Source organism: Bidens hawaiensis, unplaced genomic scaffold (assembly GCF_021521415.1).
Source record: "Bidens hawaiensis isolate Kalapana, Puna unplaced genomic scaffold, B.hawaiensis_p1.1 tig00015556_1, whole genome shotgun sequence".
Classification (NCBI taxonomy): Eukaryota; Viridiplantae; Streptophyta; class Magnoliopsida; order Asterales; family Asteraceae; genus Bidens; species Bidens hawaiensis.
Genome location: NW_027492394.1, coordinates 107,190 through 133,875, shown reverse-complemented (window position 1 = coordinate 133,875; position 26,686 = coordinate 107,190). Strand labels below are relative to the sequence as shown.

At 35.3% G+C, this 26,686-nt stretch overlaps 3 protein-coding genes and 1 pseudogene across 3 annotated transcripts; 1 reads left to right on the top strand and 3 right to left on the bottom strand.

Moving 5' to 3' along the window:
• Positions 1-7,855: 7,855 nt before the first annotated feature.
• Positions 7,856-9,903, bottom strand: LOC143549387 (arginine--tRNA ligase, chloroplastic/mitochondrial-like). The gene is given in 7 exon segments (XM_077040287.1): positions 7,856-7,966; positions 8,054-8,152; positions 8,234-8,452; positions 8,523-8,592; positions 8,712-8,781; positions 8,880-9,003; positions 9,886-9,903. Coding segments are annotated over 7 exon segments (711 nt in total).
• A 464-nt stretch (positions 9,904-10,367) lies between these two features.
• Positions 10,368-12,311, top strand: LOC143549392 (polyphenol oxidase I, chloroplastic pseudogene; annotated as a pseudogene).
• Positions 12,312-12,402: 91 nt separating this feature from the next.
• Positions 12,403-15,347, bottom strand: LOC143549410 (E3 ubiquitin-protein ligase DA2L-like). The gene is made up of 8 exons (XM_077040307.1): positions 15,091-15,347; positions 14,887-14,938; positions 14,760-14,805; positions 14,596-14,677; positions 14,369-14,513; positions 14,202-14,271; positions 13,266-13,332; positions 12,403-13,133 (listed from the first exon to the last, which is right to left on the bottom strand). The coding sequence occupies exons 1-8, from the start codon at positions 15,280-15,282 to the stop codon at positions 12,567-12,569; spliced, it is 1,221 nt and encodes a 406-aa protein (XP_076896422.1). The 5' UTR covers positions 15,283-15,347; the 3' UTR covers positions 12,403-12,566.
• Positions 15,348-19,791: 4,444 nt separating this feature from the next.
• Positions 19,792-20,121, bottom strand: LOC143549386 (VQ motif-containing protein 1-like). The gene has a single exon (XM_077040286.1). It carries the CDS (start codon positions 20,119-20,121, stop codon positions 19,792-19,794), a length of 330 nt encoding a protein of 109 aa, XP_076896401.1.
• Positions 20,122-26,686: the final 6,565 nt, after the last annotated feature.

Below are 26,686 nucleotides of genomic sequence, written 5' to 3'. Positions count from 1 at the left end.
CTGTTACATAAGAAAAAAAAGAAAAAACTCGCACGTTATAAGTATAATTCCCATTATGCGCATGTCAAATACATTACAAATGATGAACATTTACAAATAAGTATTTACCAACTGACGATAATACTTTGGAAAACTGTCTTAACCATGGAATTTTTTAATGCGCGGTTGGTGCATGTTTGTTAACAAAGTAACGCGAAAAAAGCGAATGAGTGCAAAAAGAAAAGAAGTAAGAGAGAAGTGTAATAAGAGCATACTCTTGTGGTGGGCAGAATGAAGTTTAACCCAAAGCTTTTTGAGTGGAGAGAAGAGGGATTGAAGCCACCCCATTAGTGGGAGAAGAAGAGAAATTGAAACCAAATGTTCATGGTTGGTGAAAGCAAGTGGTAGCTAAGAAGGGGTTGAGGTTGCTTAGATTATGGTGAAGTTTTTTACTTAGAAAAATGCAATACTCATGGTGCATTTCCCTTGAAGGCCAATCATAAAAATTTGGTATTGGTGCAATGTCACTGTTGCTCTCAAATACCCTTCAATTCCCTTTTCACTTTCTAGTAGAACAAGCCATCCTACCAATCTCTTAAAACCACATAAAAGCTTAAAATTGCCTTTTCTAGAAAAGAAGAATATGTAAAATACCACCCTCTATTACTTTCTTTTTTTATTTCAGACCGACAATCTAAAGTGATTTAGTTTGCTTTATTAGGCAATACGTAATGATTATTGCTCTGAGCATTTTTCGTCATATCATCATCATTTTTTTAGCAAAATTTATGTGCAATGGTTAATGTTATTTCAATCATTACCACTTCAAGTCAAATATGACTTTATTTTAGAAATGGCAATGCCTTGATATGGATGGTCGTATTGTTAACTATTACTTGTGATATATGCAGTGTTAGGCTATTGTACAAAGGACGCTTAACGTACAAAGTCTCAAACATAAGTTGCATAGTTATTAACATAGGTGGCATGATTATTTTATAAGTTGCGTAATCTTTGTTGTGTGATTTTCCGTGCGTAACTAGTTAACTTCTATACACAATTATTTTCTGTGTCGTCTTTACGTTTGATAAAAGAAAATCAAAAATCAAAATAAATTAATGTGTCCCAACGATATGTCATCGGGAAAGACATTTACGAGGCTTCAACATTCCCGCTAACCCTAGCTAGCAATGGCATGTCGTCGTTATAGGGATTCAATCTTGATGACAAATGTGTTAGACATCAGGTCGTCGAGTCAGAACATGTGTAGTGTTTGTCTAAAAGATGCAAGCATAATGACTCTCACCTACTATACTCCTGCTTATGCTTGGGGAATTGAGTGGTAGCATTGACAAAGAAGGAACCCCAATCAGGACTCGGGGGTGCCTTTTTGAATCGTCAAAAAAGGATGATAAGGGACGGCTTAAAAACAAACATGTAAACGAGTAATAGAGTGACATTGTAGAATACAAGTACATATGATGATATCATATGATCCAAATAGATATACAAACAAAAAAACGATCAAATGTAAAGTCCACCTAAAATGTAGGATTCTTAACCCTAAGATAAATAACACACAAATGTGACGTTCCCTAAAACTCCTTACCCTTAATTATTCGTCTCCATAAACTTCTATCATGAACCATGCATGTCCTAAAAAAGATGCAGCTCTAACAACGGGCCGGCTCCGAGAATTCACGTGCCCCGACCAAGCTGGAAAAAGTGACCCTTAAGCTTTAACGTACTATATAATGTAAACAAATTTTTTTATATGCCGATCAAAGTTATGACAATAAACATAAAAATTTGCAAAAAAACATGGTATTAAAATTAGTTTATGACATACTTAATAAGCTAATAGCTAACCGAGGATTTGTGAAACTCTCCTTACATTCTTGATAACAAATTGGTGAATCAACTCTTCACAGTTTATGTCAAATAATTCCGTTCTCTAAAGCTATCATCGCCAACTCGATAAGTCTTTCTTAAGAATTGTTGACCGTAAATAAGATTTCAATAACTACAATTTCAAAAAACTCATTTTTACAGATGTTACCGTGAGTGCTGGTATTCGAAGTCGACTTTTTTGTTTTTTCCGACTATTCGTTTCTTGTTTTTATCTATTTAACTTTTATTGATTAACTAAAAGTAACGAACATTTGCCAATTTTTAATGGCCTATAAGTTTTTTGGTAACTAAAAGTGGTCTAAAATGTGCTTGGGTATTATAAAAATACTGGAACTATAAGCGTTCGGGTATTTATATATATAACATCGAAATTTTCGAAAAACTTTGTGCCCCCGAAAAACACGTGCCCCAGTCGAACGCCCACATGATACACCCTTAGAGCCGGGGCTGTCTAACCGATCTAATCGGCGATTAATCGGGCGAATAGCAATACATAGTCACTAGCCAGCACGGAATCACGAATAAAGTGGCGTTACCTACTTTCATCACACATTTTTTAAACAATCCACAGTTTACACATGAATCCCTTAAGTTATTAATGGGAGCTCAGATTAAGTCGATCCACATTGAAAATCAAATTGCCTTCTTCTCTTCTTCACTAATAAAAATTTAATTATATATGTCTTCATCACTACTTCCATTTACCTCCGCATTCACTTTAATAGTCTCATGTAATGGTGCACCAGATGGTCACAATGATAACCAACTCATCCTCCCCAACGTAAACCGAAGGAGCCTTCTCGTGGGGCTCGGCGGCCTCTACACCGCCACGAACCTCTCACGTCCTTGCAAACGGCTATAGCCGCTCCAACAAAATTGTCGCTATAACCTATACAGCGGCTTTTAGAATGTTTAGCTGGGAAATATCGTCGCTATATAGTGTAGTTCTAATTTATTATTTGTTTTCCTAAGGTTTTCGATGAATAACTTAAAAGAAAAATAGTAATTTTTAACAGAAAAACAGTAATTTTATGACTATTCATAATTACAAAATTGTAACATTACATTATTTAAAAAACTATGATCAAGATATTTAAAATGAGTCAAACGAGCAAGCCACAAGTGAAACCAACCCTAGCTCAGACTTTGCTCGTTTACAAACAAAGCCAAACAGTTTACAAATCCAACCGGCTGGGCTCCTTTATTATATACATTACATGTGTTGTTTTTCAATATTTTTACATGTTATTAATATTATTAGTACTTTTGCTATTATGCTACTATTACACCTACCAAAATACCTTTTGAGTTAACTGAGTTTTCTAACTATGTTAATGAGTATGACTCAAAACGAAAAAAAAAAAAACAAAAAAAAGAAAAACAAACCAACAATGTCTCACAAGCATTAGAAAAGAATTTGGAAACCACCATGATTAAAAAAGAACCTTACTCATTTTATATTGTTCGAGTATTTAGTTTTCACTTGTCTATGACAGTAGAGGTGTATAAACCGGTTTAAAACTCAAGATGGGTTTGGTTTGATCAACAAAAGTCAAACCCGGTTTATGATCGGTTTCGGTTCGGGTTGAAACTGGTTTCTTACCATGTTATGATCGGTTTCGGTTCGGGTTTTGGTCGGTTTCGGTCGGGCTTTGACCGGTTTTTGTCTGGTTTTAGCCGGTTTCGGTTCGGTAACCGGTTTGAAACCGGTTTTGGGGAACGTGTGGTCACATTTATACTCAGTTAAGTTGAATTTGTTTTTCATGACAAAGACAAAGATTTATTTCAATTGTGAGAAATCTTGATGACCCGTTTAGGGTACGTGGATGCCAAACCCAAGCTTTTCATTCGGAGACAGAGACTATAAATATGCGCTATAAAGACATCTGGATTTCTAAAGATATCATTCGGACAGTCTTTTTCACGTACTACAAATTTGCTAAAACCGAATCAATACAACTTCATCAATAGAGGTGTTATAATCGAGCCCAATACAACTTCTTCAATGGAGTTTATTTTGTAATCTTGAAATTTGGTTATTATTTCTACCTTTAGTATTAAATTTCATACTTTGTATTACTTTTTCAGAATTTGTATTCATTTCAACAACTTGTAATAATTTTCGAGAAATAATTTAATTTGCAGATTTATTTGTAATTTCACTGCAGAAAGTTAAAAAATATATAACATTTAAGATATTATTGTTTGCAATTTTATTATATAAATTTTGGAAAATATAAAAATTTTAAGATTTTATTGTCTTTTAAGAGAAACTATAACTTACCAACGAATTAATAATCGAAAGCCCATAAACTAATTAACCGATATTGGATCTCTAGCAATATATATACATCAAATACCTCCCGAATTCTTTCTCAAGTGGTCGTCTCTCCATGAGCAGGTTGGATTGACGTCGCATTGTCCAATTGTTACGGGTTGGGCTGCCATTTTGGAACCTTAGACTACGACGACAGTAAGACAGTGATAACCCGCTCTGGTAACTTTAGGTTTTGATCTGACCCTTTACACCTTTGGTTGCTTTGATTTTGGGTGAACATGCTTGCTACCGTTTACTTATTGTGATCTCAAATGCGGTGCACATGAGGTGTTCGATGAAATGCATGTTTGTCCGTTTGGGTTTTAGAAAGGCTGTGATGTTTTTTCTGAGCCTCTATTGTGAACAGATGTCACATTAGATACGGTGCACGTAAGGTGTTTGACAAAATGCTTTGATGATCCTGCCACACTTTTTGGGTCTACATAGGGCAATGATGATGATGGATTCTTGGTCGGGCAAGTGTGGTGCTTGGAAACAATCAACAACATTTATGAGTTTCATCTGAGCCTACATTCAACTGTTTAGAAACCTTCGGAGGTTGTGATGATAGAACAAAAATATATTTCAATTGTTGTTTGGTGAAATAGATTAGTGTGTGGACCTTGAGGTTCAACTGAACAACACTTTTTGATAAACGAGTTTTATAAGCGATAATGTATTGTACTTGAAATTACATTGTTGTTGTTATGGTTGCTTAAAAGTTTTGGAGAAGGAAGTGTGGTTGCTATGGTTTTAGACCCACAATGCAAACATGGCCCTTACCATGTGCCTTTCTCACATATAACTCCTCATTTGCAAGAGACCATTATCATGTGGGTCCAATATCAAAACTCCTCGTTTGCAAGAGACCATTATCATGTGGGTCCCTCGTACCCACTCAAAAACATCACTTTCTTCTCTCTTTTTCAGCCCTTAGCTAAGGGCTTTCTTCACTTTCTCTCATTTCTCTCTCATCCATATCATCAATCCACATCATCAATGGCATGTAAGGGCTTTAATTTTCTTCGCCATTGGAGATGGTCTTAAAACCACACCAAGCTATGGTCATTTTTGTGTTCTTTGATAAATAGTGCTTATGACATTTTTTACAAATTGAAACATGACATGAATACTATGACAGTATGTACAGATTTGCTACTTAAAAGATTAATAATCTTTTCGTAGCCGTGGTGGCTGTTACTTTGTGTTATTTTTCGTTTAAATTCTCTATCTAGACTATGATGACGTTCGGAAAGATAAGCCATAACTAATATAATCAGCATTTCATGTTTTTTTTATAGTTTTGTTATATATTATTCTTTTCATTTGTTAAAACAACCGACATTGAAATCTTTTGAATTTTTCAAGGCAATGATGATCAAATTTGATTCGTTTGACTCTTGATCACCATGATCTGAGCTTCGGCTATGTTTTCCCAAACCCCGCAACGCGGGGGTTCGAATTACTAGTTAGACAAAATTTGTTGTGTATATAGCTACAGATTTAAGTTAGTCTGATGCCCGATATGCTTACTAGTTACTACCGTGTAACAAAACCGAATAAGTGTATATATTTTTTTGTTAATTTCTGTAAAAAATCATTTTCAGTCATATTACACGTAGAATTTAACGTTTATGTGGTTAGGTGGATATGGCCAAAGATATAAAAACACAATGTGAGTATTAAGAAAATGTAGAATATTTATATCCGGAATTTAATTCCAGTTTATTTTGAAAATTCAACGTTGAATGATCAGGCTGCTAAGCAAAAAAGTTGAAAATAATATAAATAAATCATGTAGTCATGTCCTAATTGATGACATAATGTGTCACTTTCATTATGAGCAATTAAAATCCTTTTTATTCAACTACTAGGTTAGGTACCCGTGTAGAACACGGGTTAAAATAAATAAATTTATTTAAATAATAACACGATGTGAAATACAAAAAAATATGTTCAACATATAAAGAATATAATATATGGTAGAATAAATTACGCAGTCACAATATGAAAATTAATAAATCTCTAAATATTTCTTTGTATACAATATTTTAAATTTAATTTATAACTTTATCCTTCATATTAAAATTAGTAGTTTCACTTTATTTTTGGTTTCAACTCTAGATAATGGAACACATAACCGACTATATGTTAAAACAGGTTGTTTTAAAAACAAAAAAACCATCTAAAGCGATTGACCTTACCTTTTATTAATTTTCATTGCAAAACAAACATTAAGTGAAAATTTCTTTCTTCGAAATTTGAAATTAATTGTTTTATCTAAATCAACATGAAAATTCATTAATTATAAAAGCTTAATATTAATAACTAATACGATAGATTTATATAAAACTAAACAATATATTTATGCTGGTTTTAAATTCTTTAAACCATGAAATAATTATAAAAAAGAGAAAACAACATATCAAATAAAAAAGAGAATAAAATATGAAACTATTAATTAGAAAAAAAATATATTTAATATGAGAGATGGTGGAAAAATTTTGTAAGAATTACTCATGTTTATTTTGAAAATTCAACGTTGAATGATCAGGCTGCTAAGCAAAAAAGTTGAAAATAAATCATGTAGTCATGTCCTAATTGATGACATAATGTGTCACTTTCATTATGAGCAATTAAAATCCTTTTTATTCAACTATTCTATCAACTTGTTAGTGTAGTTGGTATGATTCAATTAATGTACAATACTAGTATAGCTACAAAATTACAAGTAACTAAAGAATAAATCAAATAATTTGAAGTAGGTAAGATATTCTTTTCTAGCATGGCGAAAACGTAGAAAATATTATGGACATTCAATTAAATCTTCATACTGTAAGTAAATCAACTTAGGTGCTGTTTGTTTTTGCAGACATAAACTGTCTGCAAGCTGATTTCATCTGTTTTCATGTCTGCAACTGAAGATGTGGTCTGAAGATCTGCAAGCTGAAAATATAAGACTGTTTGTTTTTATAAGCTGATACTGTCTGCAAGCTAAATAACTATTATTATTATATGTATCCAGAAAGAAAAAAACATTTGCGGTGATGATTATCGAAAACCACATCTCTTAAAAGTTAAAACTGACCTCACGAATTCGAGTATCGCTGCTCCTCTATATAACTAGACCGATATAGAGGAGCAGCGATACTCAAACTCGTAACTTTCACGAGAAACCCACAAAACAAGTAGTTGGAAAAACAGGTGGTCTAGCTCAAGAATCACTTTTCAAGCAACGAAGAATTAATCGGTTTCCAGTGAGTTGCGAGCCCCTTGATTCATTCTAGTAAATCAGTCTTAACAATAAAGAGAGAATGTGTTTGTAATGGATCTTGTCACTGGTTATATTTTTGTCTTTTTTGGTGAAGAAGTAGGACTAGCGTCTAGCGATCACGCCAAAAGAAGTCATGGGGCTGGTCAGTGGTCAACAAAGGTTGGTTAAAAGCAAGTATCGGACTAAACTAAGCCTGTCTTTAGACGGTTCAGATCAGACCTTAGACAGACTGAGGTGTTCGCCTCATACGCTTCTCGTGACTTAAGCCACGAGCACATATTTAACTGGAGACTGCTGATCAAACTAGAATTATAATATATATCAAGCATTAAAGTTACTATTCAAAACATTATTCACACAACTTCAAATGTGTATTAGATTTTGTAGACAGGGGTAATGCCCAAAAGATGAAAGCATTTCCTCATCACCACTGCAGTTGCCTCACACAATAATAATCGGCTCGTCTCCTCAGCAGACCCGACAACCTGCCCGATATCCAAAAGTAACGACAACTCCCTTATATAATAAATAAACAAGATTCTATAAAATAAACAATTTCTCGGAAAGTATACCTTGCACTCTGAGTAGAAACTTGTAAACTTCTCGGATAAATCATATAGATATTCACACAAGACGTTTGGTAACAAATTTGTGCAAGCATCTTCGACCGCCTTTAAAACAAATTAAAATAAGATGTTTGACCGGTACTTCAAATTATAGACAAAAATGCTTGATTTTGGTTCATTTCTTACCTCAGCAAACCGGAGCAAATGTAATCCCAGCTTGCGTTCATCGTCTGTATGTAATAATATTTGCCCCTCCTGTCACAAACATGTCGATATTTTATTTCAACTCAAAATTAAATAAATAAATAACTCTTCCCTTTTCAACTCCTCTATGTCTTTACCGGATTTTCTGATAATCGAACATATTCGAGCGTGTGCATACAGCAGATATACTGCAGTATTACCCTATGTATCAAAAAAATATGTGCAGGTAAGAAACAATAACGGTGTCACGGTTTCAAATTAATAAAAGCACCTTGTCATTAAGCATCTGATCAAAATTGAACGTGTAACTGGTCGATCTGTTATTCTTCAGGTCTGCATACCTGTTAAGAACACAAATAGTCAAAACAATATAACTTGTTGCAGTAATAAATGTGTTGGTGCTAATAGCATGAGCACAATAACCATGGTAAAAATAATAATAAAAGCATGATAAACTTACTTAACAGCACCGTATCCAACCGCTTCAGCAGTCTGCTCAAGCTCCTCAGCAGTCCGTTCGGCCGCCTTACCTAATAAACTCATAATTATTGATTGACTTCACTTGAATGATAATAATAATAATAATAATAATAATAATAATAATTAATAAAGTAATAAGAGGTTATACCTCGTTCCACAAGAGCTGCTTTACAACGAGTTTTAGCTTCATCCAACCAGCTTAACGACTTCAGTATGGGAGGGGCTGGTCGGAGGAGAAGAGGGAGGTCACCAGATTTTAGGGTTCTTATATCCTGAAACACTATTAATTACTTGAAACGATGGTGTATAGAAGGGTTAATTGAGTGAACTGCAGCTGGCATAAAACGTAATAACGATCTTTCGAGATCAATTCTAATATTATACCTAAACCCGACCCCCCCTAGTTTAGGGTTTTGTTTTTCAATCAACACCATGGGAGGGGCTGGTCGGAGGAGAAGAGGGAGGTACCTGGTCGGAGGAGAAGAGGGAGGTACCTGGTCACCGGAAAAATGATCGGAGGAGGAGCGCCTGATGTTGTGTGCGTACCTGGTCGGAGGAGAAGAGTGAGTAGGGTTTTGTGAAGATGTTATAAGAAAGAGATCTGTGTCTTATTTTTTAAGAGGAAATAAGATGTGTTCAGATCTGTTTAAAAAAAAAAAAAACAGTCTTCAAGGGTGACGTCTGCGCGCCTGCAGACATAAGCTCCCTTGAAGATGTTTGAAGAAAAAACAAACACCCCCTTAGATGATCAATGTTGACGTGGTAAAATTTTCGTAATTACTTAAGAGTTAGAGCATCCATAATGGATCAAAAGTACTCCATATGTATATATAAATATCCACTATTATTAACATTCAATTTCGTCGTTAAATATCATGTCGTTAATCAGTCCGTACTATCCGCTGAACTCGGATTTCATTTACATGGATTTGTGGCAGAAAAAAATTGATAGATTATTTTTAGCAGTCAAATATATTATTATTTACCAACTATTATAAGTGGGGATCGTATCCATAATCATCATTTTAAAATTAAACCACATTTATCATCAGTGGGTTGAAAAATTGATACATAATAAACACAAAGCGACAAAACTACCTAAACACAAAACTGTCTTTATTTTTTTTGAACGACAACTAAGAAACGCCGGGTACTTCGTATGCAACCCCCATTGGCTAAAGGTAGCCCGAGCCGGCCACTAGTCCGGACGGACGGAGCCTCTAGCGGTCCACCTATTGAGGGATTCACTGGATAAAACCCGACCCCCACGCCTGTAAAATGGCACGACAGCGAGGAGCCGGTAAAACCAGGTGATATCAGGACTCGAACCCTGGCAAGTCAGGGTCATCCCTCATATCTCTCATATAAATTGGTGATAGTAGAGTTTGAACCCCATACCTCCTACTAGTAAAGTGAGTGCTCTACCATTGAGCCACATCCAATTTATACAAAAATGTCTTTAATAATAATAATAAATTAATAAGCCAGGGTCACTCTAGTTGACTCGGATGAAAGCATATATTTTATTCTTTAACAATATTAAACAGAAATTTATAAAAGGAAACATGTTCAAAATTATCTTCCTAAAACAGGATCTTCTTGTTATAAATAGAACCTAATTAACAAACACCCCTATTCCTTAAACAACCAATAATAATGTCTTCCTCAACTCTTCCAACTACCTCACCCTTAACTTCCAAACCAACAACAAAGTTAACCAACACACCATTCATCTCAAACCGAACCTTGACCATCAAGACTCGCACTAACCAAACCCACCGGTCCATAATAACATGCAACAATTCACCAGATAATAACCATAACCATAACCATAACCACCCCAAACTAATACTTCCCAACATAGACCGAAGAAACCTACTCGTCGGGCTCGGCGGCCTCTACACCGCGACCAACTTGCCCGCGGCATTAGCCGATCCCATAACAACTCCAGACATCACATCAAGCTGCAAGGAAGCAAATTCTGGCATCAAGGATATAGAAAACGCGGTGAGAACACGAAAATGCTGCCCTCCTAGTACTAAAAAACCGATTAAATCGTTCGTGTTTCCAAACGAGAAAACTGTCCGGGTTAGATGGCCCGCGCATAGCGGGTCCAAAGAACAAGTTGAGAAGTATAAAAAAGCCATCCAAGCTATGCGGGATTTACCCGAAGACCACCCGCATAGTTTCCTCCAACAAGCCAAAATCCATTGCGCCTATTGCAATGGAGGCTATACACAAGTCGATAACGGGTTCCCGGATATTGATATCCAGATTCACAACTCGTGGCTCTTCTTCCCCTACCATCGTTGGTACCTTTACTTCTACGAAAGAATACTCGGAAAGTTGATTAACGATCCCACTTTCGCGTTACCTTACTGGAACTGGGACAACCCCGCGGGAATGACGATTCCCGAGATCTTTCTTGACAACAAAACTGGTCCGCCAAACTCGTTGTTTGATACTTACCGCGATGCGCGTCATCTCCCGCCACAAACCGTGGATTTAGACTTTGGTGGCGGGGAACGCGACACCACGCGTGAGATACAGATCGCGTGCAATTTGAGTACCATATACCGCGATTTGGTCAGAAATGGTGCGGATACGACGAGCTTCTTCGGGGGCAAATATGTAGCTGAGGATGCGCCGGTGGCGAATGGTGATAAGTCGGTCGGGTCCGTGGAATCCGGGTGTCATATCGCGATGCATAGATGGGTCGGTGACCCGACTCAGGCTAACTTTGAGGACATGGGTAACTTATACTCGTCCGGGTATGATCCATTGTTCTACGCGCACCACTCGAATGTCGACCGTATGTGGACGTTATGGAAAAATTTGGGTATTAAAGGACACACGGAACCGACAGATCCGGATTGGTTAAACGCATCATATGTTTTCTATGACGAGAATGAAGAACTTGTAGGCGTTTATAACAAAGACTGCATCAAGATGGAAAATCTCAAGTACAAGTACCTCGAAGAGACGGGCGGGCCATGGCTCAAGAGCCGGCCCGCCAAACGAAGTAAAAACTCACAAGTGGCATCAATCTCGACCGCAGATGTGAAAACAGTCGACCAACTGAAGTTCCCCGTGACTCTAGACGCTGTTCTGAAGGTGCAGGTTAAGCGGCCAGCTGTGAACAGGAGTGAAGACGAAAAGGCGAAAGCAAATGAGGTTTTGTTGATAAATAGGATAATATTTGATGGTGAGAAGTATGTGAAGTTTGATGTGTTTGTGAATGATAAGGTTAACGAAGGTGAAGTTGTGACGCCGTGTGATCCAGAATACGCAGGTGGTTTTGCACAGATTCCGCATAGTGGGATGAACAAAATGTTAATGTCGAGTGCAGCACGGTTCGGACTAACAGAGTTGCTGGAGGATACAAACACAGAAGGAGACGAGTATGCGGTTGTGGCATTGGTGCCAAGGGTCGGGTGCGATGACCTCACCATTTCCGACATCAAGATAGAGCTGGTTCCAATTTAAACAACAAAAGAAGGGATTGGGTAGTTATAAACACATGTCTAATAATCTCCTTGCATAATGTAAACCAGATATTTAGCAACAATTTAAATTCATTGCAAAAGTTTCACTATATTTGAATCCATATAGATAACCAAGTCAAAAGCTACAATAACTAAACTTAATATGATGATTATCTGCACTTTTCAAACACAAATCTGAATCCCCCTCGTTAACAACAATCATACAAGAATTTAAACCTGAAACAGGGATTATATGTCTATATGCTTTCATGATTCAAAGCTCTACCCAAGAATCTACACTTATCTTTTTTCTGTTTTACATGTATACCAACACACACCTTAAAAACAAACTAAGCCCACGTGATCTCGGGTGTACTAGACCTACCTTGAGCCTCTGCCAGAGAAACCGCCATGGCTAGCATCATCTGCTCTTCAAAGCTCTCGGGAACTATGCTCCCGGTACCAACGTAACCGCTTTCCACCTCATATTGTTGACCATATTGACATCCGTTTACATAATCATCATCGTTATCATTATCATCATCATTTACTGTCCTCAAATTGTTATCATACCCGTATCCGGTTTCAGCCGACTCTTCTGAATTATCAAGTGATAATAACTGTGTTTGTTTATGGTCATGATGCAAGTTGTGTGTTGATGGATTTACAGTGTCGTTGTAGTAATTAGTTGATGATTCATCTCCCGTTTGCTGGCGTTCAGCTAGGGCGGCTATGGCGCATGCAAGTCCACCGGAAGGTGATGAGGATGAAGCTGAGGATGAGGCTTGTGGGGCCATGGATGCTAACACGCGAACTTCAGTTGCGTATTTCGCTAATTGGGCCGAATTGCCATAGTTAGGGTTATTGTATTTTTGCTTTTGTTTGTGTTTGTGCTTTTGCTTGTGCTTGCTATTCTCCTGTATAATCACCAATAATGATGAACGATTTAACACAACTAAGATCTTAAAACGAATATATGTTAAGTAGTATAAAATGTACGCGTGAATGTAAATAATCAAAAATTTGTTAAAAGTGAAGTCTTTTAGTACCTGAAAAGACAACCAGATTGCTTCCATGAGCATTATGTTTTCAGGATCAAGATCAAACTCATCATCTCTGCATTCACACCACACATATGACATCCCATAAATATTATTAAGCCTTTGACTATTTTGACTTTTGTCCTACCATCGTGTCTGAAAACCGCTTAACTTAGAAAATAGACCATTTTTTTCTTTTGATTGCAATATGCCAGACTTGGTAAAACGAGCGGGTCGGGTAACGTTTTTCGGGTCAGAATAGGTTCAGTTCAAAACTGGTCGACTTGATGATAAAGGTATCAAATGTTAAAGTATTAAAAGAATAGCAAAGATCATGTCTCAATCATCAACATCAAAGTCATCCACAACAAAAACAATTGGCCAAATCAAGTGCTGCAAACTGTAACGGGTATATATTTAAATGTTACAAGGTAATGCATAACAATAGATAATCAAGTTCATGAGAAACATGCTATCATTATATTCCATACTTTCATATAACTGAGGAAAAAAAAAATTCTCATGAACTTGATTTTTTATTGTCACCCATTATTTTGTAGCACTTGATCATACAATCTGCTACATTTGCAGCACCTAATATTGTCATTTGTACTTGAGTTTCAGTTTAATTCCATAACGATCTCAAGTCATAATTTCTTATTGATGTCGATGATTGAGACATAATATCTGTTATATCTTTGATAACTTGGCCATTTGATACAATTTTTCAAATCGACCCATTTTTACCCATAACCCGACCTGACCCTGGGCCCGTTTTTCCAGGTCTTATTATAGGTGAAATATGTGTATCAGGTTTTAACACCGATTTTCAGAGTATGGACACAACATATATCATGGAAAAGAGAGAATAAAACAGCTCAAATATATTCTAAAATTCAAACACACAATTTTAACATAAACAGATATAAACAAAAATTCACACACCTGTTCAAATGTGTGATTATCGAGGGATTTGGAACAGAATCAATGTCCTCACTTTCAGGAGATGCTGCTGCTGCATACATAAAAACTTATTTACTACACTGAAACATAATAAATCGCAAAATTTTAACAAAACACAAATTTATACTACAAAATGATTAACATTATACCTGCTCCAGAAAAACATTCAACATCACTCGGGTCAATAACCCTGCTTGAAGAACTCATCTCTTGCCTTTTTACCATTCTTTCCTCTTCATCTTGAATTTCTTGCTGTCTCATTCTTATTTTTGCTTCTATCACCCTTTGTTCTTCCTAAAATAAACCCAAAATCATATATTAAAATAAAGTACAAAACAAGTATAAATTAACCATTTTGCACGAGTTTAGCGCTTACAATTTGCTCCCGACCCTTTTCCTCTTTACTCTTCACACCTCTATACTCAACCGCATAGTTCAAAGTTTTACAAAACGGACATCTTAATATTGTCAAGAAAACATTAACAAGATAACATAAACATATCATTTCCATTGTTCCCAAATCACAAAACAAAAGGATACTGCGTAGGGCGTGTAGAATTCGGCGTCTTCATCTGCAAAAAGCATTCTGATTGAACAACAAATAATAAGTTAACATACAATCATACCATTCGCAAACAAAATCAAACGCGCGATAAATAATATTTACCCGTGCAGATGCCTTTCGTGCAACACCTTGATCTATTCAAACTCGGATAATACTGAAAAAGTCACAAATTAATAAAACCTTATCAAAAACCACAAAATTAAAGAAACTGCATACCTAAATCAACAGTAATTAACTAACTATCAACTAATTTAATAACTAACAATCATTATTAACCAATGAAATTAAAACAAAAAAAGCACAAACCAAGAAGCAAATAGGGCATTCTTCAAGATCACAACTGCAATCATCATCTCCAGGATAACAAGGTGCAAGCTTTGAATCAAGAATAAGCTTCCGAAGCTTCTTATGATCTACATCTTTGTGTTGATACAACCCTTGAGGCCTTGTATACTTTTCATCCACCACTTGTCTTCTTCTACCCAACTTATTACCCATTAATCCAAAACCCCCCAATTTACAAAACCCTAATTTCAAAATCCAACATTTACAACAAAATCAAAACAAACAATTCAAGTTCTTGATTGAAGCTTATAAAGAAACGAAAAGTGTGTGTTTGTGTTTAGGTGTGGTGGATATTATTATTATAGATATAATTATAAGGGGGTTTAGGGTATGAAGATCGAGACATGATCAGAACTTTCTTTAGTTATATATATATACTTATATATACGCGCATGTGTTGGTTTGAGTAGGTGTTTCCGGGTGGTAAGACTCGGAACCAGTTAACTAAACGTTACTAAAGCGATAAAGGTTGTGCTAGTGTACTTTAACCGTAGGGTGTTAAAGTGTGGTTATGTTGATATGTAGCGTATGCTTTATTGTATCGGTTGGTTTGAGTTATGTATGCTTGCATTATGGGTATAAATATGATTGGTTTACGTTACTAAAGAGATAAAGGTTATCCTAGTGTACTTTAACCGTAGGGTGTTAAAGTAAGGTTATGTTATTATGTAACGTGTGCTTTATCGTGTCGGTTGGTTTGAGTGACGTTTGCTTGCATTATGGGTATGAAAATGATTGGTTTACGTTACTAAAGAGATAAAGGTTATGCTAGTGTACTTTAACTGTAGGGTGTTAAAGTATGGTTATGTTAATATGTAACGTATGCTTTATCGTGTCAGTTGGTTTGAGTAACGTGTGCTTGTATTTCGGGTATGGAAAGGATTGGTTTACGTTACTAAAGAGATAAAGGTTATGCTAGTGTATTTTAACCGTCGGGTGTTAAAGTACGTTACGTTATTATGTAACGTATGCTTTATCGTGTCGGTTGGTTTGAGTAACGTATGCTTGTATTTCGGGTATGAAAAGATAATGTGTTGTGTTAAAGTAGTGGTGTTGTTGAGTACGTTATTACTGTTACGGCTACTAAAGTTAGAAAAAGGCGACAGCTGCCGTGACCATTGAAAACATTCTCACAACCATAAATGATTTTCCTTTACTGGCGCTAATCGTTTGTGGGTGGATTTATATTTAATTGAGTGGGGAAGTGCCAACCGGCCACCACTACATATCTTTAGAATGCCTTAAAAAAACATATATCTTTAGAAACACCAAAGAGTACGTGGTCTAGCAGTATCATGAAGTTGAATAAAACTATCTTTTTAAAAGATTGTCATTTATTGTAACTAATAAAAAGGTTGTAATAATAGCGTGTGTGTGAGTTGTCTTTTAAAAAATAACAAATCTCTAAAATATGTAAACAAAAGTTTAGGACGATCCGACTGTTCAGATCAAAAAATACTTACATAACGAGTCCTTGCAGTTACAAAACATATTTGATTAGTTACTATTAATTGGTTTTCGTATTCAAAAATTGTCACACAAATATATTTTTCATTATGAAATATCAAATGACCATTATGTCATTGTCAACATCATGTCGTGTTGTTTTTAGTAATGTTTAACACCCACCTGCCTCATCATGTCATATTGTTTTTAGTAATCTTTGTGAATTTGGTACCCAAAAAACTAATGTGTTATACAAAAATGTTATCTATATTATTGTTATTTCTATTTATACTAAAGTTATAATAAGACAACCACTTCAGTACCATCATCCTTGGCCATTCTCACCATGATCATTGATATTCTTTTACCACCATTGACGTAGTTAAATTTAAGTAGAAGAAAATGAAGATTAAGAAGCCAGGTAAAGAATCAAAAGGGTTTAAATTGCCCACGCGCCCTCTTTAGATGCGTGTGTTGCAGGCAACCTTTGCTTTCTCCACACAATTGCTTGATTCTTCCATCTTTTGTTCCATCTTCCTCCATTTCCGGTTTTTTATTATAAACAAAGTTTAAGATAGACTTGTACCTGATTTTGATTAATAGAATGAATAATTCTGTACGTTTGGTGAATCATGACTGTAACTCCTTTTACTTTTAGGAAATAAATTTTAGACCCAATTACAAATTTTGTCCTTTAAAAAAAGCCAAATTACGGTTCGTGTCCTTTCCTTGCAGGCGGTGTCCTTTAAACTTTTTTTTTCTACACGTTATGTCCTTTACGCTAACTGGGTTAGAAAAAGTCAGTTAAATGCCCTCACGTGAGACGCATGTGAGGGCATTTTTGTCTTTTTGCCTACCCTTCTTCTTCTTCTTCTTCTTCTTCTTCTTCTTCTTCTGTATCTATTAACACACACACACATTTCATCACCATACCTCCCACTCTTCTTCTCCATCACCTTAATCGATGCCTCCACCATCGCCGGTTCTACTATCGCATGGTTTTAACATACAAACCCTAATCGATTTCGATTCTACTGATGCCGGGTTACAACTGTATTTGTCCCCCGTACCGTCATCTTGCACCTCTAGCCACCACTGTTATCTTGCCTGGCTATTATCGCCTATTTTCCATCTGATCTACTGTTGCCGGGTATCTTTGGGAAACCCTAGGCGGCGGTGTGACGGTGGCAGTAGTCCGATTGTGGTTCTGATTTCGATTGTTGCGGTTACAAGACGGTTGTGATTTTAGGGTTTTCTTCTTTCTTTCTTTTTTCCAGGTCAAAACAGGTTTCAGGTTGAAATTGAATCGGAGGGTTTCTTGACGGATTCGGAGCGATTAAGGGTGGAATTAGGTGAGGGTTTTAGTGGGTAATCGATGGCTGAGGTTGAATTGATGGTGTAAGATCGGTTGTAGATTGAGGGTTGTTGTTTGTGGTGATCGGAACCGATCATTTTTAGGGTTTTCGATTGAATTGAAATGAATTTGGATTGGGATGATGATGGTTTGATTTTGTGGGTGAGATTGAAGGTGATGGTGGCGGCGGTAGGTGGTGGGTAGTGGTGGCAGTCGGCAACAAGCCGCGGCGGTAGCGACCTAGACCAAAGCTCACAGATTCATCGATTTTTTTTGGTTGATGAAATCCTTTAGATGGTGGTCGATGTTGTGGTGGTGATAGATTGGATGACGATGATGAAGATGATGTGGAGCAATGGTGGGGATGGGTGGATGAACAAGGTAGGTGATATAGGTGTGTGTTTTCCAGCGGCCAGTTTCATCAATCCGGCCATGGTTATGGAGGTTGCAGCTAGAGTAGAGAGAGAATAGAGATGGAGATTGAATGTCCGGTGGTGTGGGTGGTCGCCGGATGCTGTGATGGCGGTGGACCTGGTGGTGGCCAGAGAGAGAGAAAGAAGTGTGAGAGAGAGTGAAGATGGCGGTGGCTGCCGGAGTGTAACAGGGGGAGAGGGAGAGAGAGGAGAGAGAGAGAGTTTATATCAATGTGTTAATAGATACAGAAGAAGAAGAAGAAGAAGGGTAGGCAAAAAGACAAAAATGCCCTCACATGCGTCTCACGTGAGGGCATTTAACTGACTTTTTCTAACCCAGTTAGCGTAAAGGACAAAACTTGTAGGAAAAAAAAGTTTAAAGTACACCGCCTGCAAGGAAACTTAGAAAAGGACACGAACCGGTTTTTGGCTATTTTTAAAGGACAAAATTTGTAATTCTGTCTAAATTTTATTAAAAAGTTTCATGAGAGATTAATATGAATTTTATTTTTTCTTAATAAATACTTCTTGAAGAGTTGAAGTAACATTTCAAATAATATAAATGAGATTGTTGAGATTTTATTTATAAAAATATTCTATGTAATGCTATCTTTTTTAGGTGTCTGTGTTGTGGTTTTGCGCTAAAATCGAACCGAAAATCAAAGTTTATTTATTTATTTTTTTCAAAACTGTTTGGTTATTTATTCGATTTTGGATTCAGTTTTTTTGGTTTTGCTAATCAGGTATTTTAAGCCCAAAGAAACTAGACCTATGATATCTTGAAATTGGGCCTAATAGATTTTTAAAAATAAAATAATTAATATATTATTCTATTGGTTTAAAAATATTTACCAAAACAGTGTTTTAGTCACTTATTTTTTTCTCCCTTCTAACTTTATTGGATTGCATTAATTAAATAACCAAAATAGTGTTAACCGGAAGTTCAACCTAGCATGCATGATATTCCTTTTTATGGAAAAAACATCATTAAAAAACAATGTCAACTAAAAAATGTTTATGAAAAAGTTTTTGAAATGCACCTAGTGCATTTAGCTTTAGGTTAGAAACTAAATATGTATCCATAATTATAGATTAAACTTCAATATATATATAATCCCCATATTTGCAACATGTTCTATCATCACCTGTAAATTTTTATCCTGTTCTCATTAATTGATGATAATATTCTTTCTCTAAGTGTATATTGTTTGTAATTTAAAGTAAAATGAGCAAACTGAGAAGTATAGATCGATAAAATTCAGATTTGAAGAATAATGAAGTACCAGAAGTTAATGTCATGTTCAGATACATTATTTTTTAATACAACATTAATCTAATGAGAATTTTTTATAGATATATTATCAAAATTTACAATAAAAAGAAAACATTTTATAAAAAATGAAATACATGCATGGATATACAAATATGTGATCTAACTAATTAAAAATTTTAATCAACACAAAATTGATACATTTCATCTATGGTAGGCAGCTCTAGTAACAACTTATCAAGGTCTCTAAATGACATCCCTTTTTTCAACATAGGTGAACTCATACCATCACCACCGCCACCACAGGCACCACCAACATAATCACCGGCTCCGCCAACATTACCGCCATCACGTGGTAGCTTAATATTGTTTAAAGAAATGGCGGGGTTGGGTGAATCTTTTCCGGTTAGATGTTGAACCACGGACTTAAAGCTCATAGCATCGGTCTCAACATACTCGGTGTTGATTATCACCACTTTAACGGGGTTTCCACTTCTTGATTTAGACATTGATTATTCTATCGATCGATTGAACACGAGTTATGTAGAAATATTAAACGAACCGTTGATGAAAAAAAGGTGCAAAATATGATCAAAATAAACAAAAAGATGATGGAAGTGGATGAATATATAATTATGTTTGGTGTTTGGTTTATATAGGAATGGGTCGAGGACCACCTTTTGGAGGACTCGAGGGTCTTCGTAAAGTCAATTGCGATATTTTCCTTCAACAATCCCTCGGTTTCCAGTTTTCACCTTTTAATTACCGTTTTTTATAGTTTCGGCCCATTATTTTAAATCGTTGGAGACAGTGGTGGCGTAAACAAGACCGTAGCTATAATTAAGCCTAAATCGTAACTCATGTAACTTAAAAGAAATTAAGTTTAAGCTCAACTTGTTTCAAACTCTATGTCTAATTATAGATCAAGTTCTGCCCATTAACGGTATTTTAAGTTTTAGTTAAGCCCGAGACTCCGCTAACATACTTTTCTATTAAATAACTATTTGTTTATTTTATATAAGCGTAAAGATATTATCGTAAATTTATAATGATAGTTATAATTAGAGTGTTATATATATATGAAAACATATATTATTTGGTTGTTTTTTCTTTATTTTATATGTACGTAATAATATTTATTAAGTATTTAAAAAAGTTATATTTATTGTATTTATATAAATAATGAGTTTGGTTAGCCTTGCCAACCTATTCGAGGTCGGGCTTTTGCTCTTTTATAAAACGAGCTTCAGTTTTGACTCAATCTTGTGCTCGACCTTGTTTAGGCACAACTTAATTCGAACTTTTAGCATTATAGTATCGAGTATCTCAAGAGCGGCATGACTCGGATAGATGCATCGTGGTTGGAAGAAAGTGTTATATGTCTAACATTCATTTCAAATTTTCTGTTTAATAGAGGCTTGTTCTTTAACCTAAAATTCATAGATTAAAATTTTACCCTCAAAACCAAGGTTGCAAGAGTTGCTAGGCAGATCATAGGCAGCCGACTGAGGAGTTAAGAGCACTCGGCCTTAGTTGGAGAGCACTCATGGATGGCTCACCGAGAACTCAGCCTAGGCGGAGATTACTCGTTGAGTACTCGGAACCTAGGCGCGAATTTTACAACCATACTCAAACAAAAACTTAAAGCTTAAACGTTTTGATAGAAATGAAAAGGTGGAGTTTGGTTCAAAATAGAAAACAAAATTGTAAAAGCCAATTAATCCTCAAACTGATTATAATAAAAGGACTAAATATGTATAAGTGAGTTAGGAGACTATGACCGTTATTATTGAAAAACAAAGCAGTCTAGAAGGACCAAGCAACCTTATAAAATATGGATGTGGTCAAGCCACGATATCAAAAACCATGGTGCATCGAACCTTCATACGTACGAACTTCACCAATCATCATCGAACCTACTTGCATTATATACCATAATTGTTATTCAAACCAATCTTAATCAAATAAATCACGCGGTATTACTATTACTAAGACTAAATATCATATGTACGGCCAATTTGAACAAACTTCACTTCTCTGATTTTACTTGAGTAGCACGTTTAGAAAGTTAGAACATACATCGATCAACCTAGAGGCGCCATTCTGTCAAGAGGGCCCCGCAAGCCTGTAACCCTTTGAAAATCGATGATCATTAAAAGTACGAGTGATAGGGTCTGAGAATGTTAAAATATGATAATTTGTTTTTTATAATGCAGAGTGGGTGGTGGAGTGTAAATTGTGGGTGTTTTTCCAGTTTAAGATTCGCCGGAAGTTGTTAGATTTCGCCAAATTTGCCTCTACTCGTGGTGACCATAGTGCATAGCCGCAACCACCATCATTGTTACTTGTTGCCGTCTTTGATATTTGTGTCATGAAGTTAATTATGCTTTCAACATTTTTCTAAAAACTGTCAGATTCTTATAAAAATGGTTTGATGCATTTAAAATTGGTCGGACTGAAAGAATAGCTGACACGTGGCTTGATTTTATTGGCTTAGAATTCAAGCGACTAGGATTTATAAAACGGACAGACCGATAATTTTATAGCATTTTGATGATTTTGACTTCCATTAACATTTTTATGATTTTAGTGGAAGGTTAAATTGGACATTTTTAGGATTTTTCACCTTCTTAACATATATGTCATATTTCTTAATTTAGTAAGGTGATGAAAAATGATTTATTTAATTTGTGATTGGTACAGTTGGATTTAAAAAGAATACTTGACCTTGATGCTTTTAATGACCAAAAAGTCTCCTTAGAACCGGTTACGCAAAGTAACGTAGAACCAAGATTTTCTTGGTATTTTCTTATAAAGATCATTTTAAAAATATTAATGAATATATAAATAATGTTTTGCAGCATGTACAGACTGACAAATGAGAATCTTCCATGGACTTTATGAAATCATCATTTTTCCAGAATCATGCATGGGAAGACTGTATCTAAAAAGCTTTCACATTTTATTTAGTTAAAAATACATCACAACAACGATGAATAACAGTGTATGTAGATTTGGAAAAAAAATATATGTTGCCTTTTTGTTTTAATAATATATTAAAATGTTACACTTCCGGAAAAACAACCTTTTGCCAATGAAAAGTTAACCAACGGATTATCGGCTAAAAAATTTGTCAAGAAGCACTAGCATACATGGCCATCTTGAGAATTCAGGTGCTATGTGTGATCCCTTTACGGTCACACACCAAAACTTGCTACGGGATGGCCTTGCTAGCAGATCGCCAACGGGTCAAGGAAAAATAATAACTATGATTGTTGACTTTTTATCTAGATGTAACATTTTTTAAACATAAATAACTTTTGTATACTTTATAATTATTTATTTTTTGTTTTTTCAAAATATACCACCAAACATAAGTTTTTTTTTTCCTTTTTAAGTTGGGTATAGTATTAACATAAGTTTTTTTTTTCAATAACCGTCTTCAAATTTCGAAACATTGATTAACTAGTACATGGGGAACCATATATACGTTTTGTCTAACTGCATCACTTCTCCGGTAACATTGCGTCTAAACCATACAACAACGTGTCGGCCACCATGCCTTCGCTACCTTATGTTTGTGCGTCTTATTTGACGCATTTACTGGAAGTTTATCACAGTCTCACCCTTGTCATCATTTAATCCTTTTAGTCATGGGCGTAGCCACTTACAAGGGAGGGGTGTCCCCCATCCCCTGTGAAAAAAAATTTAGCGTTAATATACCGAAAAATTCCAGACAGACCCTGTAAAATTTTGGTACCGACCCCTATGAAACTTTGAAGCCGTACCCTGTATAATTTTAAGACGACCCCCATGAGATTTTGAGACTAACCCTAACAAAAAATACAATGGCAATTTTATAAATATAATTATATAAACGTTATATAAACAATTTTTCTATTAAATTTGACTTTAATATTAACAAGTCCATTAGTTCAATATCTAATCCAACTTTTAAGCCCCAAACCCAATTCAAACCCTACTCAATTTTTAGCCCAAAATTCAGTTCTAACTTCTAAAATTTATTTTTTGACCGCCTCTGCTGCCTCACTTCGTCCTTTCGATCGATGATGACTACATTAACATACTAACGCCAAGAAAAAAAACAAACATGAAAAAACGCCACTATTATGAGTATGATTGCTTCAATGCGGTTCTAGATTTGCAAATCCAAGAGTTTGGGGACCGTTTTAACGAGGTTACATCCGACTTACTTGTTTTGTTGAGTTGTTTGACTCATTGTGATAATTTTCGGGCATTTTCAATTCCAAAAATTTTACGATTAGTCGAATTGACCCCATATGATTTTGATGAAAGTGATAAAATAAGACTCCCGGTTGAACTCGCGACATACATCGATAATTTGAAAGGAGATAAACGATTTAAAAACTTGAATGGTTCAGCAAGTCTTGTTCAACTGATGGTTCAAACAAAGAAACACCATTCTTTTGCATTGGTGTATCGTTTATTAAAGTTAGCTCTCGTATTAACCGTTGCAACCGCAACCGTTGAAAGATCCTTTTCGGCGATGAAGTATGTGAAGTCTGATTTGCGTAATCGAACGGGTGATGAAAATTTTAAGTGACAGTTGTATTTGTTATATTGAAAAAGACTTGTTTGTCAATGTTAAAGTAGATGATGTAATGGTTAGATTTCAAAAAAATGAAAACTCGTAGAGAACAACTTTAATATATTTGTTATCTATTTTGTTTGGTAATCATTTTTTTATATATATGACCCGACTCGATCCGACCCGATTAAACCCGACAATTGTATTAGTACCGACCATAAAAATTCCCGACCTCTGTGAGAATATTTTCTGGATCCGTCACTGCTTTTAGTGTGTCTAATTGTCTATATATTAATATGTGTATGTGAAAGATATATCAATGGGAAAGTTCTATGAAGGTCAGTTTGTGGGTATCAGTTTACTTTGTCCACATCCAAGTTGTTTGCTGACTTTAATTCTAAACAGGAGGGCAAGTAAAATCTTTAACTTGCCTAATTAGCTTCTTCAATAACTTTGACTTTGAAGGGGAACCATGTTGAACAAGATACTTCCAATTTTTATTATAAAACTTTTTTGTAAAGAATCTAACCGATACCAACATGGGTACGTGTATCCACTTTTATGGTTTTCGATAGATATAGAGCATGTGTCGTTATCCTTTTGGACATATCATAATTTTATTTGTTTATATGGTTTTTCAATCGACGTGAAACACGTGTTGATATTCATTTGAACATTTCACAACTATAGTTCTTTGGTTTTTTCTTTTGGTTGCTATGCTGAGTGTAAGTACCGTATTTATGGTGTAAGGAAACGAACCGATGCCGACCGAAACCAGACTCCAGCTGCATCGATAATTCCACTAGTTCTTATTAATACAATACAATATTAAATTATTAATGTAGCTGTGTAGATGATACTTAAGAGTTCCGGATGAATTTCTTAAATGTTTTGTTTTGAGTTTAATTATTAAAGGAAGTCATGGAAATGAAAAAATATACTTTACCACTTTATTTTACAATTGGGTAAAACTTATTTAAAAGTTAGTCATGGTACTTTTTTTCTGTTTGTAATTAGAATTTTCAAATGATAAAAGGCAAAAGAGGAGAAACTGAAATACAATTCTTAAGTGCATAATTAAAATATATATATATAGAAACAAAATCACAATGGTTTAAAATATTACTATTAATTTTTTTTTTAATGAAAATCCTTAGCACGTGTGTTGAACATATTCACAAAATCGTTTTCTTTTTTAAGGGAAATTTGGATCACAAATTCGTATTTGAAATCCCAAATTTTAGTCATTTAATTTTCAATAACAATAAACAACTTAATCAACACTTCAACAGTGTTCTAGTTTACGTATCTGTAACCCAATTATTCAGGTGAGAAAGCGTTGTTAATGTACAAGAATGGCAAAGCCCAGGCCCACCACCCCAACACCAGTCACCAGATCTGTGTGCTCCAAAAGCCCATCACCAAAATTCATTATGTAGCAAATGATATTTTTTTGTTGCATATACATACATTAATTTTTAACCAAATCAAAACTAGCTGTAAACACAGTTAATTCGAAAGATCAAGCTTACGCTAATCTGTTTGTTTGTACCATAGTTGTGGTTATGTTCATACTCGTTCAGTTCTTTTACATGCCCAACAATGTCATTCATACCTACCACCCGTATTAACAAATGCGTGTAAAAAATGTGGTATGACCAAAAAAAAACAAAAGGATACATATTTTTATCTTAAAACAATTTAATGATATTATATAAAAGTTTTATATAGAGTAAGTTGTAGTTCGCGTCCTTGTTTACAAGTGGGAACCACGTGCATCCCTCATTTCCAAAATGAGCATTTTGAGCCTCTATGTTTGGTGGGTTGGACCAGCTTGCGTCCATCCCTATAACAGTGTCGACATATTCTGTTACTAATTTAACGTAATAGGGGCATTTATATATTTGCATCCTTCCAATGAGAAACCCACCCCTTTAAATTTTCGATTGTTCTCACTCAAACCATTTGTGATTGTGCTTCATCCCACTTCCATCTCACTGCCATTGCTCCATCCTAAACTCCATCGCCGCTTCCACCATTATTAACTCTATCATAGTATCATAACCCACCGCCGCTATTAAGCACCACCGATCATAACCTCCACCACTCACCACCGCTGTTAAACATTATAATATCTTTTTTTTGAATTTGAGGTGAGATAGACAAAGGATGCAAATGGAAGTCATTTAATTGTTTTTTTTTTTGACTAAAACTAAACGGACAGACACATACTAATCTTGCCCGACAAGCACAGGGGCTCAAAATGCTCAATTTTGTAAAGAATGGCATCCCATCTATATACTACATGAATGTAAATTGCCATTGTTATTGGACCCTAGAAACAAGGCCTAGTCTCTTAACCCATATACAATATATGTTGTTTTCTTTGTTGTACTTTCTACCTATTTTGAATATATTTGTATGAGTGAGTTTTTTGTTGAGTAGTTAAAACTGTTAGTTGTGTTCGGCAGCCAAACATGATATATGGAAACCAAAAAATAAAA

Excerpts from the sequence above, each read along its gene's own strand:
- LOC143549386 (XM_077040286.1), bottom strand. The coding sequence starts at position 20,121 with ATGTCTAAATCAAGAAGTGGAAACCCCGTTAAAGTGGTGATAATCAAC.
- LOC143549410 (XM_077040307.1), bottom strand. The coding sequence starts at position 15,282 with ATGGGTAATAAGTTGGGTAGAAGAAGACAAGTGGTGGATGAAAAGTAT. Across the intron at positions 14,939-15,090 it reads AATGCCCTATTTGCTTCTTG|TATTATCCGAGTTTGAATAG; the intron begins GTTTGTGCTTTT and ends TGACTTTTTCAG. Across the intron at positions 14,272-14,368 it reads TGAATGTTTTTCTGGAGCAG|CAGCAGCATCTCCTGAAAGT; the intron begins GTATAATGTTAA and ends TTATGTATGCAG.